Source organism: Crinia signifera, chromosome 12 (assembly GCF_055691185.1).
Source record: "Crinia signifera chromosome 12, ASM5569118v1, whole genome shotgun sequence".
NCBI lineage: Eukaryota > Metazoa > Chordata > Amphibia > Anura > Myobatrachidae > Crinia > Crinia signifera.
In genome coordinates this window covers 48148900-48169142 of record NC_139228.1, presented here as the reverse complement: position 1 = coordinate 48169142, position 20243 = coordinate 48148900, and the positions used below count along the sequence as shown (strand labels likewise).

The 20243-nt window shown below is 45.6% G+C and overlaps 1 protein-coding gene across 2 annotated transcripts in view; it reads left to right on the top strand.

The window, feature by feature from the left end:
- Positions 1-20243, top strand: part of WDR25 (WD repeat domain 25) — a 237772-nt gene that overhangs the window by 196775 nt on the left and 20754 nt on the right. Inside the window, exons 5-6 of one of the 2 annotated variants that reach the window (XM_083166968.1) lie at positions 3109-3198; positions 11268-11408. In XM_083166968.1, the coding sequence (XP_083023094.1) occupies positions 3109-3198; positions 11268-11408 (231 nt within the window). Of the gene's footprint in view, positions 1-3108; positions 3280-11267; positions 11409-20243 lie in introns of both variants that reach the window. The other variant, XM_083166967.1, reaches the window with a different exon arrangement.

Below are 20243 nucleotides of genomic sequence, written 5' to 3'. Positions count from 1 at the left end.
ACATACGTACCAGAAGCACTCTGGTCATTGTAGTCCAACAAGTAACTTTCCATTCATTCATTCTCTGTATAAATGATAACAGCAACCATAGTATAGGATCTTGTAGCCAAAACGTAGCAAACTGGGTACTAGAGCATTCTGGGTAGTATAGTCCATTCAGAAACTCTCCATTCACGCATTTCCTATACAAATGTAAACAGCAACTAAAGTATAGGATCATGTAGTATAAACGGAGCATTTTGACTATTGGAGCTCCAGTCAAGACATCCCATTCATGTATTCTCCGCACATGCATAATATGATACCATTGGGTATTATACATAAACGGCAATACAAGCAGAGCATTATGGGTAATGAAGTCCGGAGAAACGTACTGACGCCTGTCACAGTATCAGCTGTAGGTAACCCAGGTAACAAAGATACAATAGGGATTACACAGCTGAAAGAGACGAGAGCGCACCAATCAGAAGCACAGCCGCATACACGTAGTCAACAGCGTGACACGTGACTCGGCCACGCCTGCAAAGGGATTGGTCAAAGCCCTTCTCCAATGGAATACAGGCGGACAGGGAGGGGAATACGTAGAGCCCAACCAATCAGATAGCCGCAACCACATATGACATATCAGCTGTAGAGAATTACCGGCAAAGAAGCCGGCTATTTAAACAGCACCTGCCAGCAACTATGCACACTGGTGAACAAGCCCACACACAGGCGAAATGCGCATCCAGCAAGGTGGACTGACGGCCACTGAAGAGACCCCTGTGCTACATAGCACTGAATAGCACACACAGGATGGATAAGTACCTGGGAGGTTGGGATTGTATGCTTAGACAATTGTGTCTGTAGTTTCCCCAGTATCATTTAAAAGGGACAACTACCCACTATCCCTTTAACCTATATATCTATTTAGAGGTACATACATAACACGGTGTGTGCAATTTTTGATATTTATGAAACTGCATGTGAGCTAATTTTTAAACTGTATATTATACTGTCATTCTTGCTTGCACTCTAAGGATATAATTGCGTGAGTCACAGATAATTGTGAACGTGTGTTACTTTCAGTATATTCATCAATTGAGAAAATAGTAATGGGACATGAGATTATTCCCAAGCATTTGATTAGATCTTGGGATAAGTAAACCTTGTGCGAACATAATTGAGAGGAGCCATATAACCTGACAGGAGCAGTGACAGGCACTTCTTTTGTGGAGCCACCCAAGTGATTTTCTGCATGCATAACGAATCAAACCACCATCTGTGGCATTATAGTAGATGATGTGCTAAATATTTGCAGTAAATTATTCTATAAGTCTTATACAAAAGTAATGGTGAGCCCGGTATCACATAATATTGTGTACTTAATAGAGTAACATCTGTGCCTGACCAACTCTTTGAAACCTGTCACTATTACTCATTTACTCTCACTAAGGGACACTCATTGCGGCCTGCCAGTGAGTGACCCCCTGCACTGGTTCTCCAACAGGGGTGATCCAAGGGCCAGACCCCAAAAGCAGATCCCGGTATCTTCCTTCAGTTGCCCCGATAATTAGTGGCCCCTCAACCTGTACACCACTCAACCCGTTCACTGCCAATTGGCACACGGGCAAGCAAGGAACAGGTGGGACCCTATGGGAGCACACTATCCTCACTATTTTTCCCAATTACATAGCTCTGAATCAATGTATGCAGCATATGTGTTTTAAAGCACAATAGATAAATATAACTGGGGTCCTCTGTTAGTGGCTAACACCACCAAATATTAACATCATCGCCATCGTTTTATCACTTTTATAGTAATTTTCACAATTTCTTGGTGCACATAGCACATGAATTAATATTTTATATCACTAAGCATATAAAAAAAAAAAAAAAAATTCAGCACAAACGATCAATTGCCCCTGTGGTTCTACGGAACACAGCATATGGAAAAATTGATTAATAACAGCTGAAACAATGACTCATTTTTGTGCATATAGTGGCAGTACACGGCTATATTGTGGTGACACAGACATACCAGGAGTGATAAGGCAAACTCAGGCCGACGCACCCAGGTACAATCTGGTTCACCGTATGGGTATCACACCTTTCTAATACTACACACTATACATATTTAGTCTTCTCTCTCAAACGTCCAATTTAGTGTCTCCCTACAGACTTATCTGTCCAGGGCTCCATAACAAATTGCTGTTCGGCCCTTTGAAGTACCCCCCACTTATTCTATTTGTAATATGTAAGAAAATTTAATTTACATTCAAAGTAGTGCCCCCAAAAAAAGAGTTATCTTTTTCGTTTCTAGTATGCCTCAGGGGACCAAACCACAATAGTATACTGGTAGAAGGATATCATATTTGCGTCCACTTTTGTTGAAGACCATAATGTCTATTTCATCCCAGAGGTTCAAAAACCTGGACAGAATAAAATGGATTGTTCTTCAAATTGAGGGAGTGGTAGACCGTATTGCTGGTCAAAGTGAGTGGCGGGTAGAGTCCTTTTCCAGGTGGAGTGTAGGTTCAATAATAAGTATCCTGAGGCTGGTCCGGATCAGTCCAAACTCCAGGTGTGGGCAAAGGGCTTATTGAAGGTGTTTGCATGATGCATCTGTGGAGTTCTATATAAGAAACTGTAAATAAATAAAAATATATACCAGTCTGGCAGGACATTAGTAGGTCACATGACAAACAGAACTCACATAATCAACATAAATAAAAATAGAAAAGAATTGCAGAATCGAATATATAAAGTTGAGATATACTATTGTGGTTTGAGGCATACTTGGAATGGATAATGTGTGAGGCCCACTTGCATCACCCCTTTTTAAATAACTCTTTATGTAAAATCAGTCCAATCCTTATATTTTATTTTTTGTATGCAAAATTTGTTCTAAATTTAAGCGCTTTTTTCTTGTCTTTTCCTGTCTCAGGTTTGACTAACCTGAAACTGTAGCAGCTGCTAGCGAACCACCTCACATCGTAGCGCCATCTTCCCTCTTTCCCCCCTACAGGGGAAATACATTTCTTTACATGTGGGTAGTAAAATATACACACTCTGTATAAATCTCTATTACTAATAGTAATTTGTGCTATCTCTATGGCGTTTATGTAGGTGATACACCGGTATAAGGCAGCGGTACAGCAGCACTTTGACGTCCTCTTCCTCCCCGGAAATAAAGAGTTTGTCAGCACTACGGATTCAGTGAGTCGTGATTCTGCCGACCGTACCATTATCGCATGGGATTTTTCCACTGCAGCCAAAATATCCAATCAAATATTCCATGTATGTATTTCTCCCAGACATTTACCCCATAACTAATGCACTGTAATAGTGATGTAATTGGTGAGGTCACAGGCTGTATAAGAACTCCCTATGCTTGCATTGTCATCTTCTGATCCTGCCACCCTTCCTGCTGTATAAATGAGCAGATTCTTACCAGCATTCTGCAGATGTAGGAGAGGTGATGGGCAGTATTGATGCACTTTTCCACCTGCATAAAGAATGGTCTCAGGTACAGTCAAACAGAAAAGAATCCTCCAATGAGTCCCTAAAGAAATGAATAATATAACACCTAGCACTGGTGTAGGAGGACACAAAGTATTGTGAATAAGGTTCTTAAGATCGTTTAATTGAGCAACTTACAGTATGTAGTGGTACATTAAGTCCTCTGAGTCCAGTGCCAGAGATTATATTATTTGCTTCTGTATTGTATAGCAGAGAGCGCAATGTTGTATTGTGGTGCATAACAATGTCCTGGCAGTTGTCACTGCTGATATGTAGAGTGGTTAGGTCCTTTAGTGACACCTTTACCTATGAGGGTCTGTGCTTCCTGCAAGTCATATATGTCACCTGATCGTCCTCTTCATCTTCTCCATTATCTCACCTGTCCATGACCATGTCTGACAGCTCCCACTCTTGTTTCTGCTGAGATGTAAAGGTTTGTCCATCCCTGTATGTCAGGCTCTGTGTGACGCCTTACCTACAGTATGAGGGTCATGTATGTCACCTGATTGTCCTCTTCCCTGTTATCTCATCTGTCCATGACCATGTCTGACTGCTGCCAGTCCCCTTACTGCTGAGATTTAGAGGTTGGTGCATCCCTGAATGGCAGGCTCTGCGTGACACCTTACATATGAGGGTCTGTGCTTCCTGCATGTCATGTATGTCACCTGATCATCCTCTTCCCTGTTATCTCACATGTCCATGACCATGTCTGACCGCTGCCACTCCCATTACTGCTGAGATGTAGAGGTTGGTCTGTATGGCGGGCTCTGTGTGACACCTTAGCTATGAGGGTCTGTAATTCCTGTAGGTCATGTATGTCACCTGATTGTCCTCTTCCCTGTTATCTCACCTGTCCATGACCATGTCTGAATGCTGTCACTCTTGTTTCTGCTGATATGTAGAGGTTGGTCCATCCCTGTATATCAGGCTCTGTGTGACGCCTTACCTACAGTATGAGGGTCTGTGCTTCCTTCATTTCATGTATGTCACCTGATCCTCCTCTTCCCTATTATCTCACTTGACCATGACGATGTCTAACTGCTGCCACTCCCATTACTGCTGAGATGTAGAGGTTGGTCTTATAAATAGGATATACATCACTGTAAGTGGTTATCTAGCAATGTGGTATAAGTAAGATTTAGCTGATAACTCTGACACTCTTGTTCTCATCACATTCCATTTATTTTATATAGGTTGGGTCACCCTAATATTAGCCTCCTATTTTTCTCTTTCAATAGTCCTGGTGACACAGCTCAACACTGGGATGTAGGAGGGTCCGAAGGAGCCAGGCACCTATCCTAAAGTTTTCAGAGGGTAGGCTCCTCCTCTACTGCATCCCGGACTCTTCAGTTCGTGTTAGGTGCCCACTGGAGTGGGTGCTATTCTAAAGGCCTGCGGGAGCAGCTGAAGAAATAGAGTAGTTAGGGCATTTTTATTATTTTATTAATTTTACTCTAGCTAGGTAGGCACAGTGTGAGGATTCTCATAGTGAATCCTCACACTGCTAGCGCAGCAGGAGCTGACAGAAGCGTGTCCTGTCAGCTCACTGTGCACAAGGGAGACGCTGTCTGGCCTCCCTGTGCAGCGCTTACAGCTTCTTTTAAGAAGCTGCCTGGGCTCCGGAGCGTCCTGAAACCGGCTTCACGCTTAGGTGGGGATCATGGGGGACAGGCGCTCCGTGATGGCGGCGGCCATTTTCTGCAGAGCTTACACACTGAGCTCCTGTTATGAGAGGACAGCAGTGTTGTTACAGGCATGTTCCAAGTGGTCCCCAGCCGAGGGGGAGATACTGGAACTAGGAAATCCTACCAAGGGAGCGGCTGACTGGGGGTGGTTGGCGCCAAAAGTCACGGACCCCGCAGCAGCAGGGACTTGGTCTCTTCCCTCACTCTGTTTTTGGCGCCTTTCAGAACGCTTGCAGCGGAGCTGAGCTGGCTTACAGATCCTGGCAGAGTGTTTGGATTTCCTGGGCATCGTTTCCCTGCATCTGAAACCGACAGACAAGTGACTGCGTGCATTGACCCTGTATAATCGCTGTTGTACATTGTATGCACTGTGTAGGTTACTTTACATCATGTCTGAGCAACAAGCTGTGGTTTTGGGGGAGGGAGCCCTTATTACACTGAGCGCTTGTAATGTGTGTACACAGAAATTTGTCCCTGAGCAGATGGCCAAGGGGGGCTTATGTATTGCTTGCGCTGCTGTGAGACCCATGGGGAGTGAACCTCAGAGGGCAGAGCAGATTGAACCCGCGTGGGCTAGTGCCCTGGGCAGGTCAGTGAACGCTTTGGTGCAGTTACTGGACAGACAGAGTGATGTCTTGGTAGAATCTCAGAGACCTATGCCATCATCTCAGCAGTCCTCTTGCTCCTTGCCTCTTACCCAGGCAGATCCTGCCTTAATACAGGTGATGCAGGATACTGCAAAGGGGATCAACAGGTTTAGTGAATTATTAGACAAAATTGATGTTGATGTTGTAGGGACCCCTAAAAGGTCTTACTCGGTGCCTTTAATGGTAGATGAAGAGGAGGGAGCGTATACTGACATTTCCTGGGACCAGGGTGATGATTTGGAAGATGCCTCATCTGCAGGGGTAGAGGATCTTATTACAGCTGTAAAACAGGCTTTAAAACTTTCAGTGGAGGATAAGACTCCTGCTAAAGGTGTGTTTAAGCGACAGCGTAAGGAGGCTGTTACATTTCCTTCTGATGAAGGTTTACAGGAATTGTTGGAAGGGGCTTGGAAAACCCCTGATAAAAGGCTGCAGATGCCTAAGAGATTCCTAAGTCTGTACCCCATGCCAGAGTCTCATGCAGAGCTCTGGGAAAAAGTGCCAGTTGTGGATGCCTCTGTGGCGCGTCTGTCTAAGGCTACTGTATTACCAGTACAAGGGGGTGCAGCTTTCAAAGATCCTGTGGACAAAAAGCTGGAGGGTAACCTCAAGGTTATATTTGAAGGGGTGGGATTCACCCTACGTCCTCTTATTGCTTCAGCCTGGGTCTCTAAGGCCATGATTGAGTGGGCTAATGATTTATGCACCATTTTACATGCTGACCCTGGTGTATTGCTGCTGGCGGAGAAGCTTAAGGCAGCTGCAGAGTATGTGTTGGAAGCGGAGGAGGAAGCGCTCAAAATGGCGACCAGAGTGTCCACAGTATCTATTAATGCCAGGAGAGTACTCTGGCTTAAGGCCTGGGAAGCAGACAATGAGTCTAAGAAGGCCTTAGAAACATTAGCTTTCAAAGGAAAGTTATTATTTGGATCCGAATTAGAATAGATCATTAAACAGGCCACGGGTGGCAAAAGTACATTCCTGCCTGCCCCCACGGCTAAGCAGACATCCAGATTTTCTGCTTTTAGGCCGTCCTTTCGGCCCTCCCCTAGAGGTGGTGCGTCCTTTCGAGGACAGTCATTTAGGGGAAAGTTTCAGTCGTCCAGGGGCAAGGCCCCAAAGTCTAAGTTTGGCTCCTTTCACAAGAAGCCTGTCACCAAAGGAGAGGACAAACCCTCCGCATGACTGTCAGGGGATTTGCCCGGCAGTGGTAAAGGTGGGGGGGGGTGTCTATCACATTTCAAGGACGCATGGGCTTCTCTAGACCAGGATGCCTGGGTGTTAGACATTATAGCCCAGGGCTACAAAATTCCCTTCAAAGGTCTTCCTCCGAGAAGATTTATTCCCACGTCTTTACCAAAGGAAGCTCGGCTCCGTACAGCTCTTGTAAGAGCAGCTCACTCCCTGTTAGAGAAGGGGGTGGTAATTCCGGTTCCCAGGGCAGAGTGGAAGAAAGGCTTTTATTCCACTCTGTTTCTGGTGCCCAAACCAGACGGGTCTTTCAGACCAATACTAAATCTGAAGTCTCTGAATGTCCATTTATGGGTAGATCATTTCAAAATGGAGTCTCTACGGTCAGTGCTCCTAAGCCTGGACCAGGGAGAATTTTTGGCGTCCATGGATGTCCAGGACGCATATCTTCATGTTCCTATACACCCAGAACATCAGGCCCTGTTGAGGTTTGCGATAGGGGACCTGCATTTACAGTTCCAGGCGTTGCCCTTTGGTCTGGCCACTGCGCCGAGGGTATTCACAAAAATAATGTCTGTGATGGCGGCTGTGCTGCGGCTCAGGGGAATCACAGTGATACCTTATTTGGACGACCTACTGTTCAAAGCAGAGTCAGCAGACAGGTTGCAGAGTCATTTGGCAGAAGCCATCAGGTTTTTGCAGGCTCACGGCTGGCTGTTAAACTTACAAAAGTCTCAGTTGGTGCCGTCACAGAGACTCCAATTCTTGGGAGTCATTCTGGATACCCATCTACATCGGGTATTTCTCCCGGAGGCAAAGGCCAGGGATCTGGTCGCCTTAGTCCAGGAGATTCTCAGCTCTCGGAGCATTTCAGTGTGGAGGTGCCTCAAGCTGCTGGGGAAAATGGTGGCGTCGTTCGAGACGCTGCAGTTTGCCAGGTTCCACTCTCGGGTGTTCCAGTGGAACATCTTGACAGCTTGGTCAGGAAACACACAGACCATGAAGTCAGAGCAGATAGTGCTGTCTTCGGATACTCGAGACTCTTTGAAATGGTGGACAGAAGTGGATTCCCTTCAGTGGGGTCGGTCACTGCAGACTTGGAACTGGCTGGTAGTAACTACCGACGCCAGCCTCAGGGGCTGGGGGGCAGTAGTCTTGGACCTGCGGCTGCAGGGCTTGTGGACTCCAGAGGAGTCTGCTCTACCGATCAACATCTTGGAGCTGAGGGCTGTCTGGAAAGTGATTTCTCTGGCAAAAAACAGGTTACAGAACCTCCCTTTAAGGATTCAGACCGACAATGCCACAGCTGTGGCGTATCTGAATCACCAGGGAGGTACACGCAGCAAACTGGCCATGTGGGAGGTGTCCAGAATCTTCCTGTGGGCGGAACAGAATGTTCCAGCAGTATCAGCTATATTCATACCAGGAGTGGAGAATATAGAGGCCGACTTCCTGAGCAGGGAGGAGCTCAAGGAAGGGGAATGGAGTTTAAACCCTCAAGTATTTCATCAGATCACCTTGAAGTGGGGAACTCCGGATGTGGACCTGATGGCATCCAGGTTCAACCATCAGGTGCCCAGGTTTTATGCCAGAACGAGGGATCCACTAGCAGAGGCAGTGGATGCCATGACTATTCCCTGGGAGGGGAATCTCCTTTATGTTTTTCCGCCAGTCCCAATGCTGGCGAGACTCTTAAAGAAAATACAGGCCCAGGCGATTCCGGTGATCTAAGTGGCCCCAGATTGGCCAAGGAGGTCCTGGTACTCGAGGCTTCAGAGATTGTCTGTGGACTCGTGGCATCTACCTCTGAGGCCAGACCTTCTAAAACAAGGACCATTCAATCATCTGGATTCAGCTCGATTAATTTTGACGGCCTGGCTGTTGAGACCGCCATTCTGAGAAATAAAGGATTCTCTGAGGCAGTGGTTCACACCATGATAAAAGCCAGGAAGTCAGCATCTTCGACAAATTATTATAGGGTCTGGAAGACTTACATTCGATGGTGTGAGAGACGGAAGTCACACACATCTCGTTTTAAGTTGACAAAAATGATGGAATTTTTACAGGATGGTTTCTCCTCTGGGCTAAGCCTTCAATCATTAAAGGTGCAGATCTCTGCCTTGTCCATCTACTTCCAGAAAAGGATTGCTATTTTACCGGAAATTCAGACTTTTCTACAGGGGGTGTCTCGGTTGAAACCTCCATACAAACAACCAGTAGCGCCTTGGGATTTGTCGCTGGTTTTGGAATGCCTTCAGAAGGCACCCTTTGAACCTTTGAGGTCGGCGGACCTTAAGTTCCTCACATGGAAGCTGGTATTCTTGTTGGCAGTGGCATCGGCTAAAAGGGTGTCAGAGTTGGGAGCATTGTCATGCAAATCTCCTTTCTTGATATTTCACGAGGATAGAGCAGTTCTTCGGACAGTGCCTCAGTTTTTGCCAAAAGTAGTCTCTGCCTTCCATCTAAATCAGGAGATAATTCTACCTGTGTTTCAACACCCAGAGGGTTCTAGAAAAAGGGACAAATTGAGGAATTTGGATGTTGTGCGTGCCTTACGCATTTATGTGGACAGAGTTAAGAGTGTCAGAAAGACTGACACCTTGTTAGTGTTGTATGACATACACAAAATTGGTTGGCCTGCATCTAAGCAGACCATTGCTAGGTGGTTGCGCTCTGTGATAGCATTTGCATACACTAAAGTGGGAAGGCCTGTGCCGGCCAGAATAAACGCGCATACCACCAGTTCAGTTGCCACCTCTTGGGCGGTTCGACATGGGGCAACAGCTGAGCAGGTTTGCAGGGCTGCCACTTGGTCATCTGTTCATACCTTTGCCAAATTCTATAGATTCCATGAGTTCGCGTTGGAGGATGCATCATTCGGGCGAGCAGTGCTGAAAGCTGCAGACCTGAGCGTACCCACCCAAAGGATCAGCTCTGGAACGTCCCAGTGTTGAGCTGTGTCACCAGGACCATTGAAAGAGAAAAAGGGATTTTTGTAAGAACTTACCGTTCGAATCCCTTTCTCTGATATGGTCCTGGTGACACAGCGATCCCTCCCTTACGCTCAGTAAGTATGCCAGTGTTCATGATGTTCATGTTAAATTGGTTAAAGAAACAGTTATTGTTGAAAAATGTGCATATAATATGTGCAGGCGTTTGTACTGAGTTAATGTATTCCAGTGGCTTTGAAAGATTGAACTGAAGAGTCCGGGATGCAGTAGGGGAGGAGCCTACCCTCTGAAAACTTTAGGATAGGTGCCTGGCTCCTTCGGACCCTCCTACATCCCAGTGTTGAGCTGTGTCACCAGGACCATATCAGAGAAAGGGATTCGAACGGTAAGTTTTTACAAAAATCCCTTTTTGTTTGTATCGCATCAATAAAGACCCAGAGCTGTCTGGTTTTTCTTTTCAGCTTTTCACACGTGTTGTTGTGATGATGATTTGCATTAGCGTTAAAAGACATGTGTTACTGCACTATGTTTGAGCAGCTTCATCTATTTGGAATAATCTATATATAAAATTAAATAGGAGCACTTTTAAAATGAATGGAAATAAAATAAATGAAATAATAAGTAATGAAAATGCTTACATTTAAAGAAAAAGGAATGAGTTAATGCTTTGCGCATTATCAAATCTTTACAGCCCTTCTCTGTGTTGGTAGGGGAGCGATATGCTCACGTCCGGCTTGAAGCCGGAAGTTCGGGTAGCATGTTTCCAGATGGTGGATCGGGGCTCTGGGCTTCTGTATCCGGAAACACACTACAAAAATGTCAGGCTTCAAGCCGCGCTGCAGATGGGAGATGGAGACTCATAGAAGAACTTGTAACTGCACCGCACGGACCCTGCAAACGGACACGAGGTATTGTAGGGAAAGTGCAGGTTGCTGTCAACATTTTGTGATCCACAGTGCCACCCCGCTTATCGCTCCCCCAACAACACAGCTACTCAGAGAAGGGCTGCAAACAATGTGCAAAGCATTTCGATCCCTTCCTTTTTCCGTAAAGGCAAGGACTTTCATTAGTTATCATTTAATTTATTTTAGTTTAATTGATTTTAAAATCACAAGCGCTCCTACAGTATTACATTTTCTATATACAGTAGATTTGCACTTCCAACATCCAATAGGTCGGGTGCGAATGCGTGCGCCTCTGAATTTGTCTGTATGTCACCTATAGAACATAGGAACCCTAAAACCAGAACATACAATGACTGTTGCATTTGTTTTTGTTCCTCACTGTATTAGGAACGATACACGTGCCCGAGCCTCACCCTGCACCCGAATGACCCTGTGTTTGCTGCTCAGACTAATGGTGATTACATTGCTATCTTTTCTACCCAGCGTCCTTACACTATGAATAAGAAAAAGCGATTTGAAGGACACAAGGTATTGTGTGTGTTTGTGTCTATATGTGTGTGTCTGTCTCTATGTATATGTGTCTGTATGTATGTATGTATGTGTGTGTGTGTGTGTGTGTTGGCGTTAAAGATGAGCACATTTGGATTGGGGGAACCCGAGCACCCCTGAACACCCCCAATCTGAACCCGCTTCCAAGCCTGCTCTAATTTTCCCACCCAGACTCAGAGCATGCGTTTCCGGAGCTCGCGAGATCCCGCTGTCAGGTCTCGCGAGATCCAAACCCTTCACTCCAGCCTTGGAGATTGAAGAGGGAGCACGTCCTGGCCATTTGCCTGCCTGCCCGTGTGCTCACTCTCCCGCCCGCTGCCTGTGTACCTGTGCCTCATAGATAGCTGCTTACCTGTAGTAGTTTTAACCAGAGGCATAACTAGAACTCTTTGGGCCCCATAGCAAAATTTTGCTTTCGGTCCCCCCCATCCAATCATTCCGCTGGGAGCCAAAAATGATGCTGGTGTGAGATGGGTTTTCAGGAAAAGAGAAGGAGAGGAGCAAGAGAGAAAGGGAGGGGTATGAGCAGGAGTGAGAAAGAATGTTGGAGGGAGGGAGAGATTCTGGGAGAGACAGTGCCAGGTAGAGCGACAGAATAGGGGGGGGGGAGAGACAGGGGGAAATGGAGGAGAGGGGGGGGGGAGAATAGGGGCAGAGCAATGGAGGGGGAGTAAGAGAGGGTTGAAATAAAGCAGGTGAATGGGGAAAAAAAACAGTAGAGCGAAAAAAGGAGAAGAGACAAGTGGAGGATGATAATGATGGGTAGGGGGAGAGAGAGACAGAGGCAGAGAGATGGCTTGTTACCTGCACTGCACATCGGCGCCGGGCCCTCGGCAGCAGTGGATCTTATCAGTGGCATCCCCTCAGCGGCGCGCATATCTGGTGCCAGCTCACTGCCAGCAGCAGCATTATTCTTTTTGCGCGCCGGGGCTGGTCACCAGACAGTGACGTTGAGCCCCGTCAGCGTTAGAGATACAGGGGGGAGTCTGGGAGAGCAGAGCAGAGGCTGGATTAGCCGACTAGCTCCTCCCCTTCATTGGCCAGACCAAGGTGCTGCTGCCGGAGGGGGGGAAGACGAGGCACGGCGTGCGGTCAGAGCAGGGGAAGAAAGGAGGGACGGGACATCGCTGCGGCTGCCGAGGCACTAAATAATTAAAAATGTCTAATGGGTGCAGGGGATGCCTGCTTAGCCCTCGGGCCCCCGAAAGGCCCGGGCCCCATAGCAGTTGCACCCCCTGCACCCTCCATAGTTACGCCACTGGTTTTAACTACTACAGCTCCTTCCTTCCGTTCGGTAGTCCAGTCTAGTTACACTGACAGTCTGTGCCTCATAGATTATATTTACCGGTCCTGTAGTAGTTTTAACTACTAGGTACAGTTCTGTAGTCCAGTCCAGTGGCACTGACAGTGTATTTGGGTAGTACTGCACTGCTGCTGCATAAGTGCATACTGCCATTAAGTACACTGATATATTGCTGATTGATTCCAGTCCAGTGGCACCACCCGTAAAGTCCATTTGGGTAGTACTGCACTGCTGCTGCACTGATCACTGATATTGATATATATTGCTGATTAAGTCCAGTAGCACTGACGTTAAAGTCCAGTGGTCCAGTTGATGTCCAGTGGTACAGCTGTACACTGTAAAAAAAAAATATATATATATATATATATATTTATTTATTTATTTTTTCAGATTTTTTTCTGTCTGTCTCTTCCGTGTGTGTGTAAGGGTACTACCCTCCTGTGAAGGCCGCATAATATTTTTCCAATAAAGGAGTTATTAATATAATCCCTTTAATTTTTTTCTGTCTCGCATTTGTGGTTTAGGGGTACACTACACTCCTTTGCCACCAGCATAATGTGTGTAAGGGACAGGGTACACTACTCTCCTGTGCAGGCCACATAATATTTTTCCAATGAAGTACTTATTAAAAATCCCTTAAATTTTTTCTGTCACTGACGTGTGTGTGTGTGTGTGTGTGTGTGTGTGTGTGTGTGTGTGTGTAATTTAGGGGTACACTACTCTCCTGTGCCGCATATATTTAACTCCAGAAAGATAATGGAGAACAAAAATATGGAGGCTCCAATAGTGAAAGAACAAGAACCACTCCCTCCGAGTGCTGAAGCTGCTGCCACTAGTCAAGACATAGTACATGAAATGCCGTCATCGTTATCTGCCAAGGTCAATGCCAAATGTCATCGTAGAGGGCATGTCAAATCCAAAATGGCAAAGTTCAGTACGTTGAGGAAAATAAATAAATGTAAATCCTTGGAGGAGAAACGTAAGGAACGGTTAAGGCCCTGACCTATGTTCTTGACTAGTGGTTCAGCTTCACACGATGATCACGGCCCTCCCCCCCCCAAGAAATGTAAAGAGAGTTAAGCTGTCAACAAAAACACAGCAAACAACTCTGCCTTCTAAAGACATGGTATCACAAATCCTCAAGGAGAGTCCATGGGTGTTGGCGGTTGTGAGGCCTGATCTCTGCATCGCTGTACCGGAAGAGGTGGCTCCTTCCACCAATTGCAGTACGCCCTCTGCATATTCTGGAAGGATCACCCCCAGTCCAGTTCATGATTTTGAAGTTGCCAATGTTGTACACAGTCCAGTTCATGATTTTGAAGTTGTCAATGTTGTACACCAGGAGGAGGAAATTGATGTAGCTGGCACTTAGGAGGAAGATGAACCAGGAGGAGGATTCTGCTGATAGTGATGTGGTTTGCTTACATGAGGCACCGGGTGAGACAGTTGTTGTCCGTGGGATGCAAAATGACATCACCATGCCTGGGAAGAAGACCAAAAAATCCACCTCTTTGGTATGGAATTATTTTTTTCCAGATGCGGACAACAATTGTCTCGCCATATGTAGCTTATATAAAGCTACAATAAGCAGGGGTAAGGCCGTTGGCCACCTAGGGACATCCTCGCTTATGCGTCACCTGAAGTTAGTTTAGAAACTGTGGCTAGGACCGTAAGCAGTCCAGGCACACCTAAATACCTTGATCCTGTTGTATCCAAGCACCTGAAAACCACACCAGCAAGTCATCAGTTTCCTCCTCCATCCGGATCGGAGGTAGTCCTGCAGGCCATGTCACCGGCATGACTGACTCTTCCATTCAGGATTCCTCCGGAGGTTAGCTTACTACTGCTGCTGTTGCTGCTGGAAGTCTGTCATTGTCCCAGAGGGGAAGTCATAAGACCGCTATATCTTTCAATAAGCAATTCACTGTCCTACAGTCGGTCACCATGAGGACGAAATAAGTCAGCAGTCATCCTATGGAAAGCGGATAACTGCAGCCTTGACAGCTATGTTGGTGTTAGATGTGCGTCCGGTGTTCGCCATCATTGGAGTGGGATTTAGTCAGTTGATGGAAGTATTGTGTCTTCGGTACCAAATCCTATTTAGATTCCCCTTAACAAGGCAGGCGATACCAAGGATGTTCAGAGACATCCAAAAAAGTGTCCTCGGTGCCCTGAAAAATGCAGTCATGTCCATGGACAAGTGGTTCAGGGCAAACTAAGGCCTATATGACTGTGACAGCCCACTGGGTAAATGCATCACAGCAGCATCTCCTGCATGCCAGCTCCTTCCAAGGCAGGCTACGCTGTGTATAACCGGTTTCAGTAAGAGGCACAACACTGACACCCTCTTAGAAAAAGTGAAGGAAATTATCTCGCATTGGCTTACCATACTTAGACTCTCCTGCGGATTTGTGGAGTCGGACAATGCCAGTAACATTGTACAGGCATTACATATAGGCAATTTCCAACACCACCCTATATATGCTGCAGAAGATGGAGTATCAGTCTGGATACTGTAACAGAAGCAGCTGGAAAAAGTGAAGGAGGAGCTAAAGCTTTGCGATTCCACAAAGCATGTAGCTCTTGTTGATGAATCCCTCCATACGCTTTGCCAGGATACGAGGGTGGTCACTTTGTTAACCCCTTCCCGACATTTGACGTACATTTACGTCATGGTCGGGATGTACTTCCCGACACATGGCATAAATGTACGTCATAAATGTAAACTGTCACCGCGTCTATAGACGCGGTGACAGAGGGACGATGGCAGACATCTTCCCTCGTGGCCCAGGGGGGGCAGCGATGCCCCCCCCCCCCCCCATCGGCGATCGCTGTGATTGGCTGTTCAAATGTGAACAGCCAATTACAGCGTTTTCTGTGTACCGGCGAATAACGTCGCTCGGTAACACAGGGATTGGTGGTGATTGGTGCTGTTAAGTACAGCACCAATCACCACCGGGTGTAAAGGGCTCACTGGTGGTCACCCCACCTCACCCCACCTGCCCCCAAGGCTGTGATTGGTCCGTCGGACCGACGGACCAATCACAGCCATTACACCTCAAAGAAAATAACGGAGACAGCCCTGCAGCCGCCATTCCGGTCAGGAACAGCGTGCAGAGCGGTCTCCGTGCCCATCTGTCCCCTTATACTGACCTGATCAGCATTGGTGGCATCCGTGCTGCCAGCTGCTGGTGCTTCCTGGTTGCTGTGGTTGCTGTTGCTTCCTGGTGCTTGTGCTGCTGCTGCTGCAGCGTCATTGTGTCAGAGAATATAATATTGTGTGATATAATTTTGTCTCTGCTGCCCCCCTTTTGTGCTGATCAGTATAAATTAACTGATCAGCAACTTTTTTGGGGTGCAGGTTTTTTTTTTTTTTTATATATACCCTGTCAGGTTGCACCAAAAGTTGTGTGCCTGCTGCCCCTCACTGCTAATCAGTGTTGCATCACTGATCAGCAGGTTTTTTTTTTTGAGGGTGCTGTGGGTTTTTTAAAAAAAAAAAAATTTTACACCCACAGTGATTTTGTGGGTGTCCTGTGGCCGCTGAGCGCTGATCAGTGACGTACATCACTGATCAGCATTTTTGGCACAGGGTTGATCTAATTTTTTTGGGGGGGATCAAATTCCTGTTGCCTTTGACTCATCAGCAGTTTTTTTTTATTTTATTTTTTTGGAGGGTGCTGTGGGGTCTAGTTTTTAAATTTTTTTTACACCCACGGTGATTTTGTGGGTGTCCTGTGGCCGCTGAGCGCTGATCAGTGACGGACGTTACTGACCAACATCTGTGCTCAATTTTTGGCGCAGGAGCTTTTTTTTTTTCTTTTAACTTACACGTGTTAAAGCACTACATACACACTACATACCCCCCGTGTTGAAATAAAGTTTGTACCCCCCCCCCTACACTATACACGTGTTGAAACACTACACTTACACAAACACAAAAATAATAAAAATGTCCCAATCATCGCAAAGACTGTTTTCAGCGGAGGAGGCATATGCCCTTATTTTTATAACTTTTACACCAGCATCCCCCTGTTTAAGGCCCTTGGTTCAAGAGGTACAGCAGCTTGCGGTACTGTGCGCAAGAACCAAAGAGGCCTCCCAAAAACGCACGTTGCCCAATTACTGAGAAAGGGTGAAAGCAGGGCAATATGCACCGAAAATATGTTGTTGGTCAAATATAAGGACAAGAGGGATGTCCTTATACTGACAACAATTCACGGAGACAGTACCACCTCCGTCCCTGTACGAGGTACCAGTACCCACACCTCAAAACCTATTTGTATCCTAGATTACAATAAGTACATGGGCAGAGTGGATCTTTCAGATCAGGTACTGAAGCCGTACAGTGCCCTGCGGAAAACAAAAATATGGTATAAGAAGCTGGCCGTGTATATCATCCAGATGGCACTGTATAACGCTTACGTACTATTCCGTTCTACCAGCCAGACGGGGACATTTATGCACTTTCAAGAGGAAGTCATAAAGGGCCTAATATTTGGGAACCAGCAGGCAGAGGGCCCCAGTACTTCTAGTACTGGCCCCAGTACTTCTAGTACTGGCCCCCGTATTGTATCAGGGCAGCATTTTCCTAACGAAATCCCCTCCACTGGAAAAAAGGGCAGGACACAAAAAAGGTGCAAAGTTTGCTATAAAAAGGGAATAAGAAAGCAAACTATTTTCCACTGTGAAACTTGCCCCGACAAACCCGGCCTATGTATGAAGGAGTGTTTTAAAATATACCACACATCTTTGGATTATTAGGTTCATCATTTCACCGTGCTTCGGGGGTCTTGCTAATGCGACATAGCACCCACCATTCATTCCACCAGAATGTGTGCTGCAAAATCCAAACATCACTCCTTCCCTTCTGAGTCCTGCCATGCACCCAAATGGTATTTTTTGGTCACATATGAGGCATTGCCGTACTCTGGAGAAATTGCGGCACAGATTTTGGGGTGCTTTGTCTCCTTCATTCCTTGTGAAAATGAAAAATTTTGAGCCAGAACTGCATTTTTGTGTAAAAAAAATGTAATTTTTCATTTTCACAGCCCAGTTGTACCAAAATTGGTGAAACCCCTGGGGGTTTGAAATGTACACTATACCCCTAGATGAATTCCCTGAGGGGTGTAGTTTGCAAAATGGGGTCACTTGTGGGGGGGTTCCACTGTATTGGTGCTTCGGGGGTCTTGCTAATGCGACATAGCACCCACCATTCATTCCACCAGAATCTGTGCTGCAAAATCCAAATATCACTCCTTCCCTTCTGAGTCCTGCCATGCACCCAAATGGTATTTTTTGGTCACATATGAGGCATTGCCGTACTCTGGAGAAATTGCGGCACAGATTTTGGGGTGCTTTGTCTCCTTCATTCCTTGTGAAAATGAAAAATTTTGAGCCAGAACTGCATTTTTGTGTAAAAAAATGTAATTTTTCATTTTCACAGCCCAGTTGTACCAAAATTGGTGAAACCCCTGGGGGTTTGAAATGTACACTATACCCCTAGATGAATTCCCTGAAGGGTGTAGTTTGCAAAATGGGGTCATTTGTGGGGGGGGTTCCACTGTATTGGTGCTTCGGGGGTCTTGCTAATGCGACATAGCACCCACCATTCATTCCACCAGAATCTGTGCTGCAAAATCCAAATATCACTCCTTCCCTTCTGAGTCCTGCCATGCACCCAAATGGTATTTTTTGGTCACATATGAGGCATTGCCGTACTCGGGAGAAATTGCGGCACAGATTTTGGGGTGCTTTGTCTCCTTCATTCCTTGTGAAAATGAAAAAATTTGAGCCAGAACTGCATTTTGTGTAAAAAAATGTAATTTTTCATTTTCACAGCCCAGTTGTACCAAAATTGGTGAAACCCCTGGGGGTTTGAAATGTACACTATACCCCTAGATGAATTCCCTGAGGGGTGTAGTTTGCAAAATGGGGTCACTTGTGGGGGGGTTTAGCATCTTATGGTGCCTAGAAACCTACATGGTGCCTAAAAAATAATCTCATAAAAAGGAGGCTCCAAAATCAAGTAGGTGCTCCTTCTATTATGAAGCCTGTGGTTTGGTCAACGTGCACACTAGGGCCACATATAGGATATTTATGAAAACAAAAGAATTGGGGGAATAAATTTTTAGTCACATTTCTCTAGTAAAATCTACTGTGTTCCTTAGAAAAATGTATTAAAATTGAAAATCTGCAAAAAAAATGAAATTTTGAAATTTCACCTACACTTTGTTTTAATTCCTGTGAAACACCTAAAGGGTTAACAAACTTCCAAAATGCTGTTTTGAATACTGTGAGGGGTGCAGTTTTTGAAATGGCATCATTTATGGGGGTGTCTCACATACAAGTCCCTCAAAGTCACATCAGAACTGAACTGGTCCCTAAAAAAATCAGTGTTTGAAATTTTCTTGAAAATTTGAGAATTTGCTATTCATATTTTAAGCCTCCTAGTGTCCAAAAAAATTAAAAGGAGGTTGAAATAATGATGGCAACATAAAGTAGACATATGGTCTTTGTTAGTTATTAACTATTTTGAGTGGTATGATTATTTGTCTCACAAGCAGAAAATTTAACATTTTGCAAATTGCAAAATTTTCAATTTTTTTACGACATTTTGGTATTTTTCACAAAAAAACACAGACTGTATCGACCCAAATTTACCACTAACTTGAAGTACAATGTGTCACGAGAAAACAATCTCAAAATCACTGGGATAAGTAAAAGCAAAAAAAAGTTATCCCCACATAAAGGCCCTTATTCTGATTGACGCGGACTTTACCGCGTACTTACGGATCGCGTCTTTATGGCGTCTGCGCATGCGTGGAGAACGCTACGCGCATGTGCCACGCCTTGACTCGGTACCAGTTCGGCCAAATCCCGTCCAAAACTGTTCACCGCTATCAGTCGGGAAATAGGGGCGTATTATGGGCGTCATGCGGAATGACACATGGGCGTAGTTTCAAAGTGGGCAAAACGGGGCGGAAACATGGGCGGACACGGGGGAGTACACTTATGTTGGGGGGCGTACATTCGGAAACCACTCCGAATGCACGCGATCAAAAAGGGCAGAAATGTGCGGTGTCCACAAGTGTACCATTGCTTTGCGGACACCACTCGTTCATGCGGTAGGCGAACGTACGCCTAATGACTACAACCATTAACACCTGAACCCAATAGAATCTACTCCTTTACTCATTACTCACTAATAGGACGCTTGTCAGTGCTTTAATTGAAACCATTGCTGCTTCAAGGAACCCGTACTAAACACCCACATATGCTGTACTTGTCAGACACTTTCAAACTGCTAACAATGGACATGACAGAATATTAATACTAGCAATACACATGTGTATTTGACATGTACTCATGAAACCACACATTTTGGGTAAAGTAAACACATTTATTTATATTCATGCACTTACATTGCTGTAAGGGTTAATGTGTGCAATGCATGTGTTAGGCATGCTTGTAAGGATATATTGGCATCTAATTGATTCCAATTCCAAATA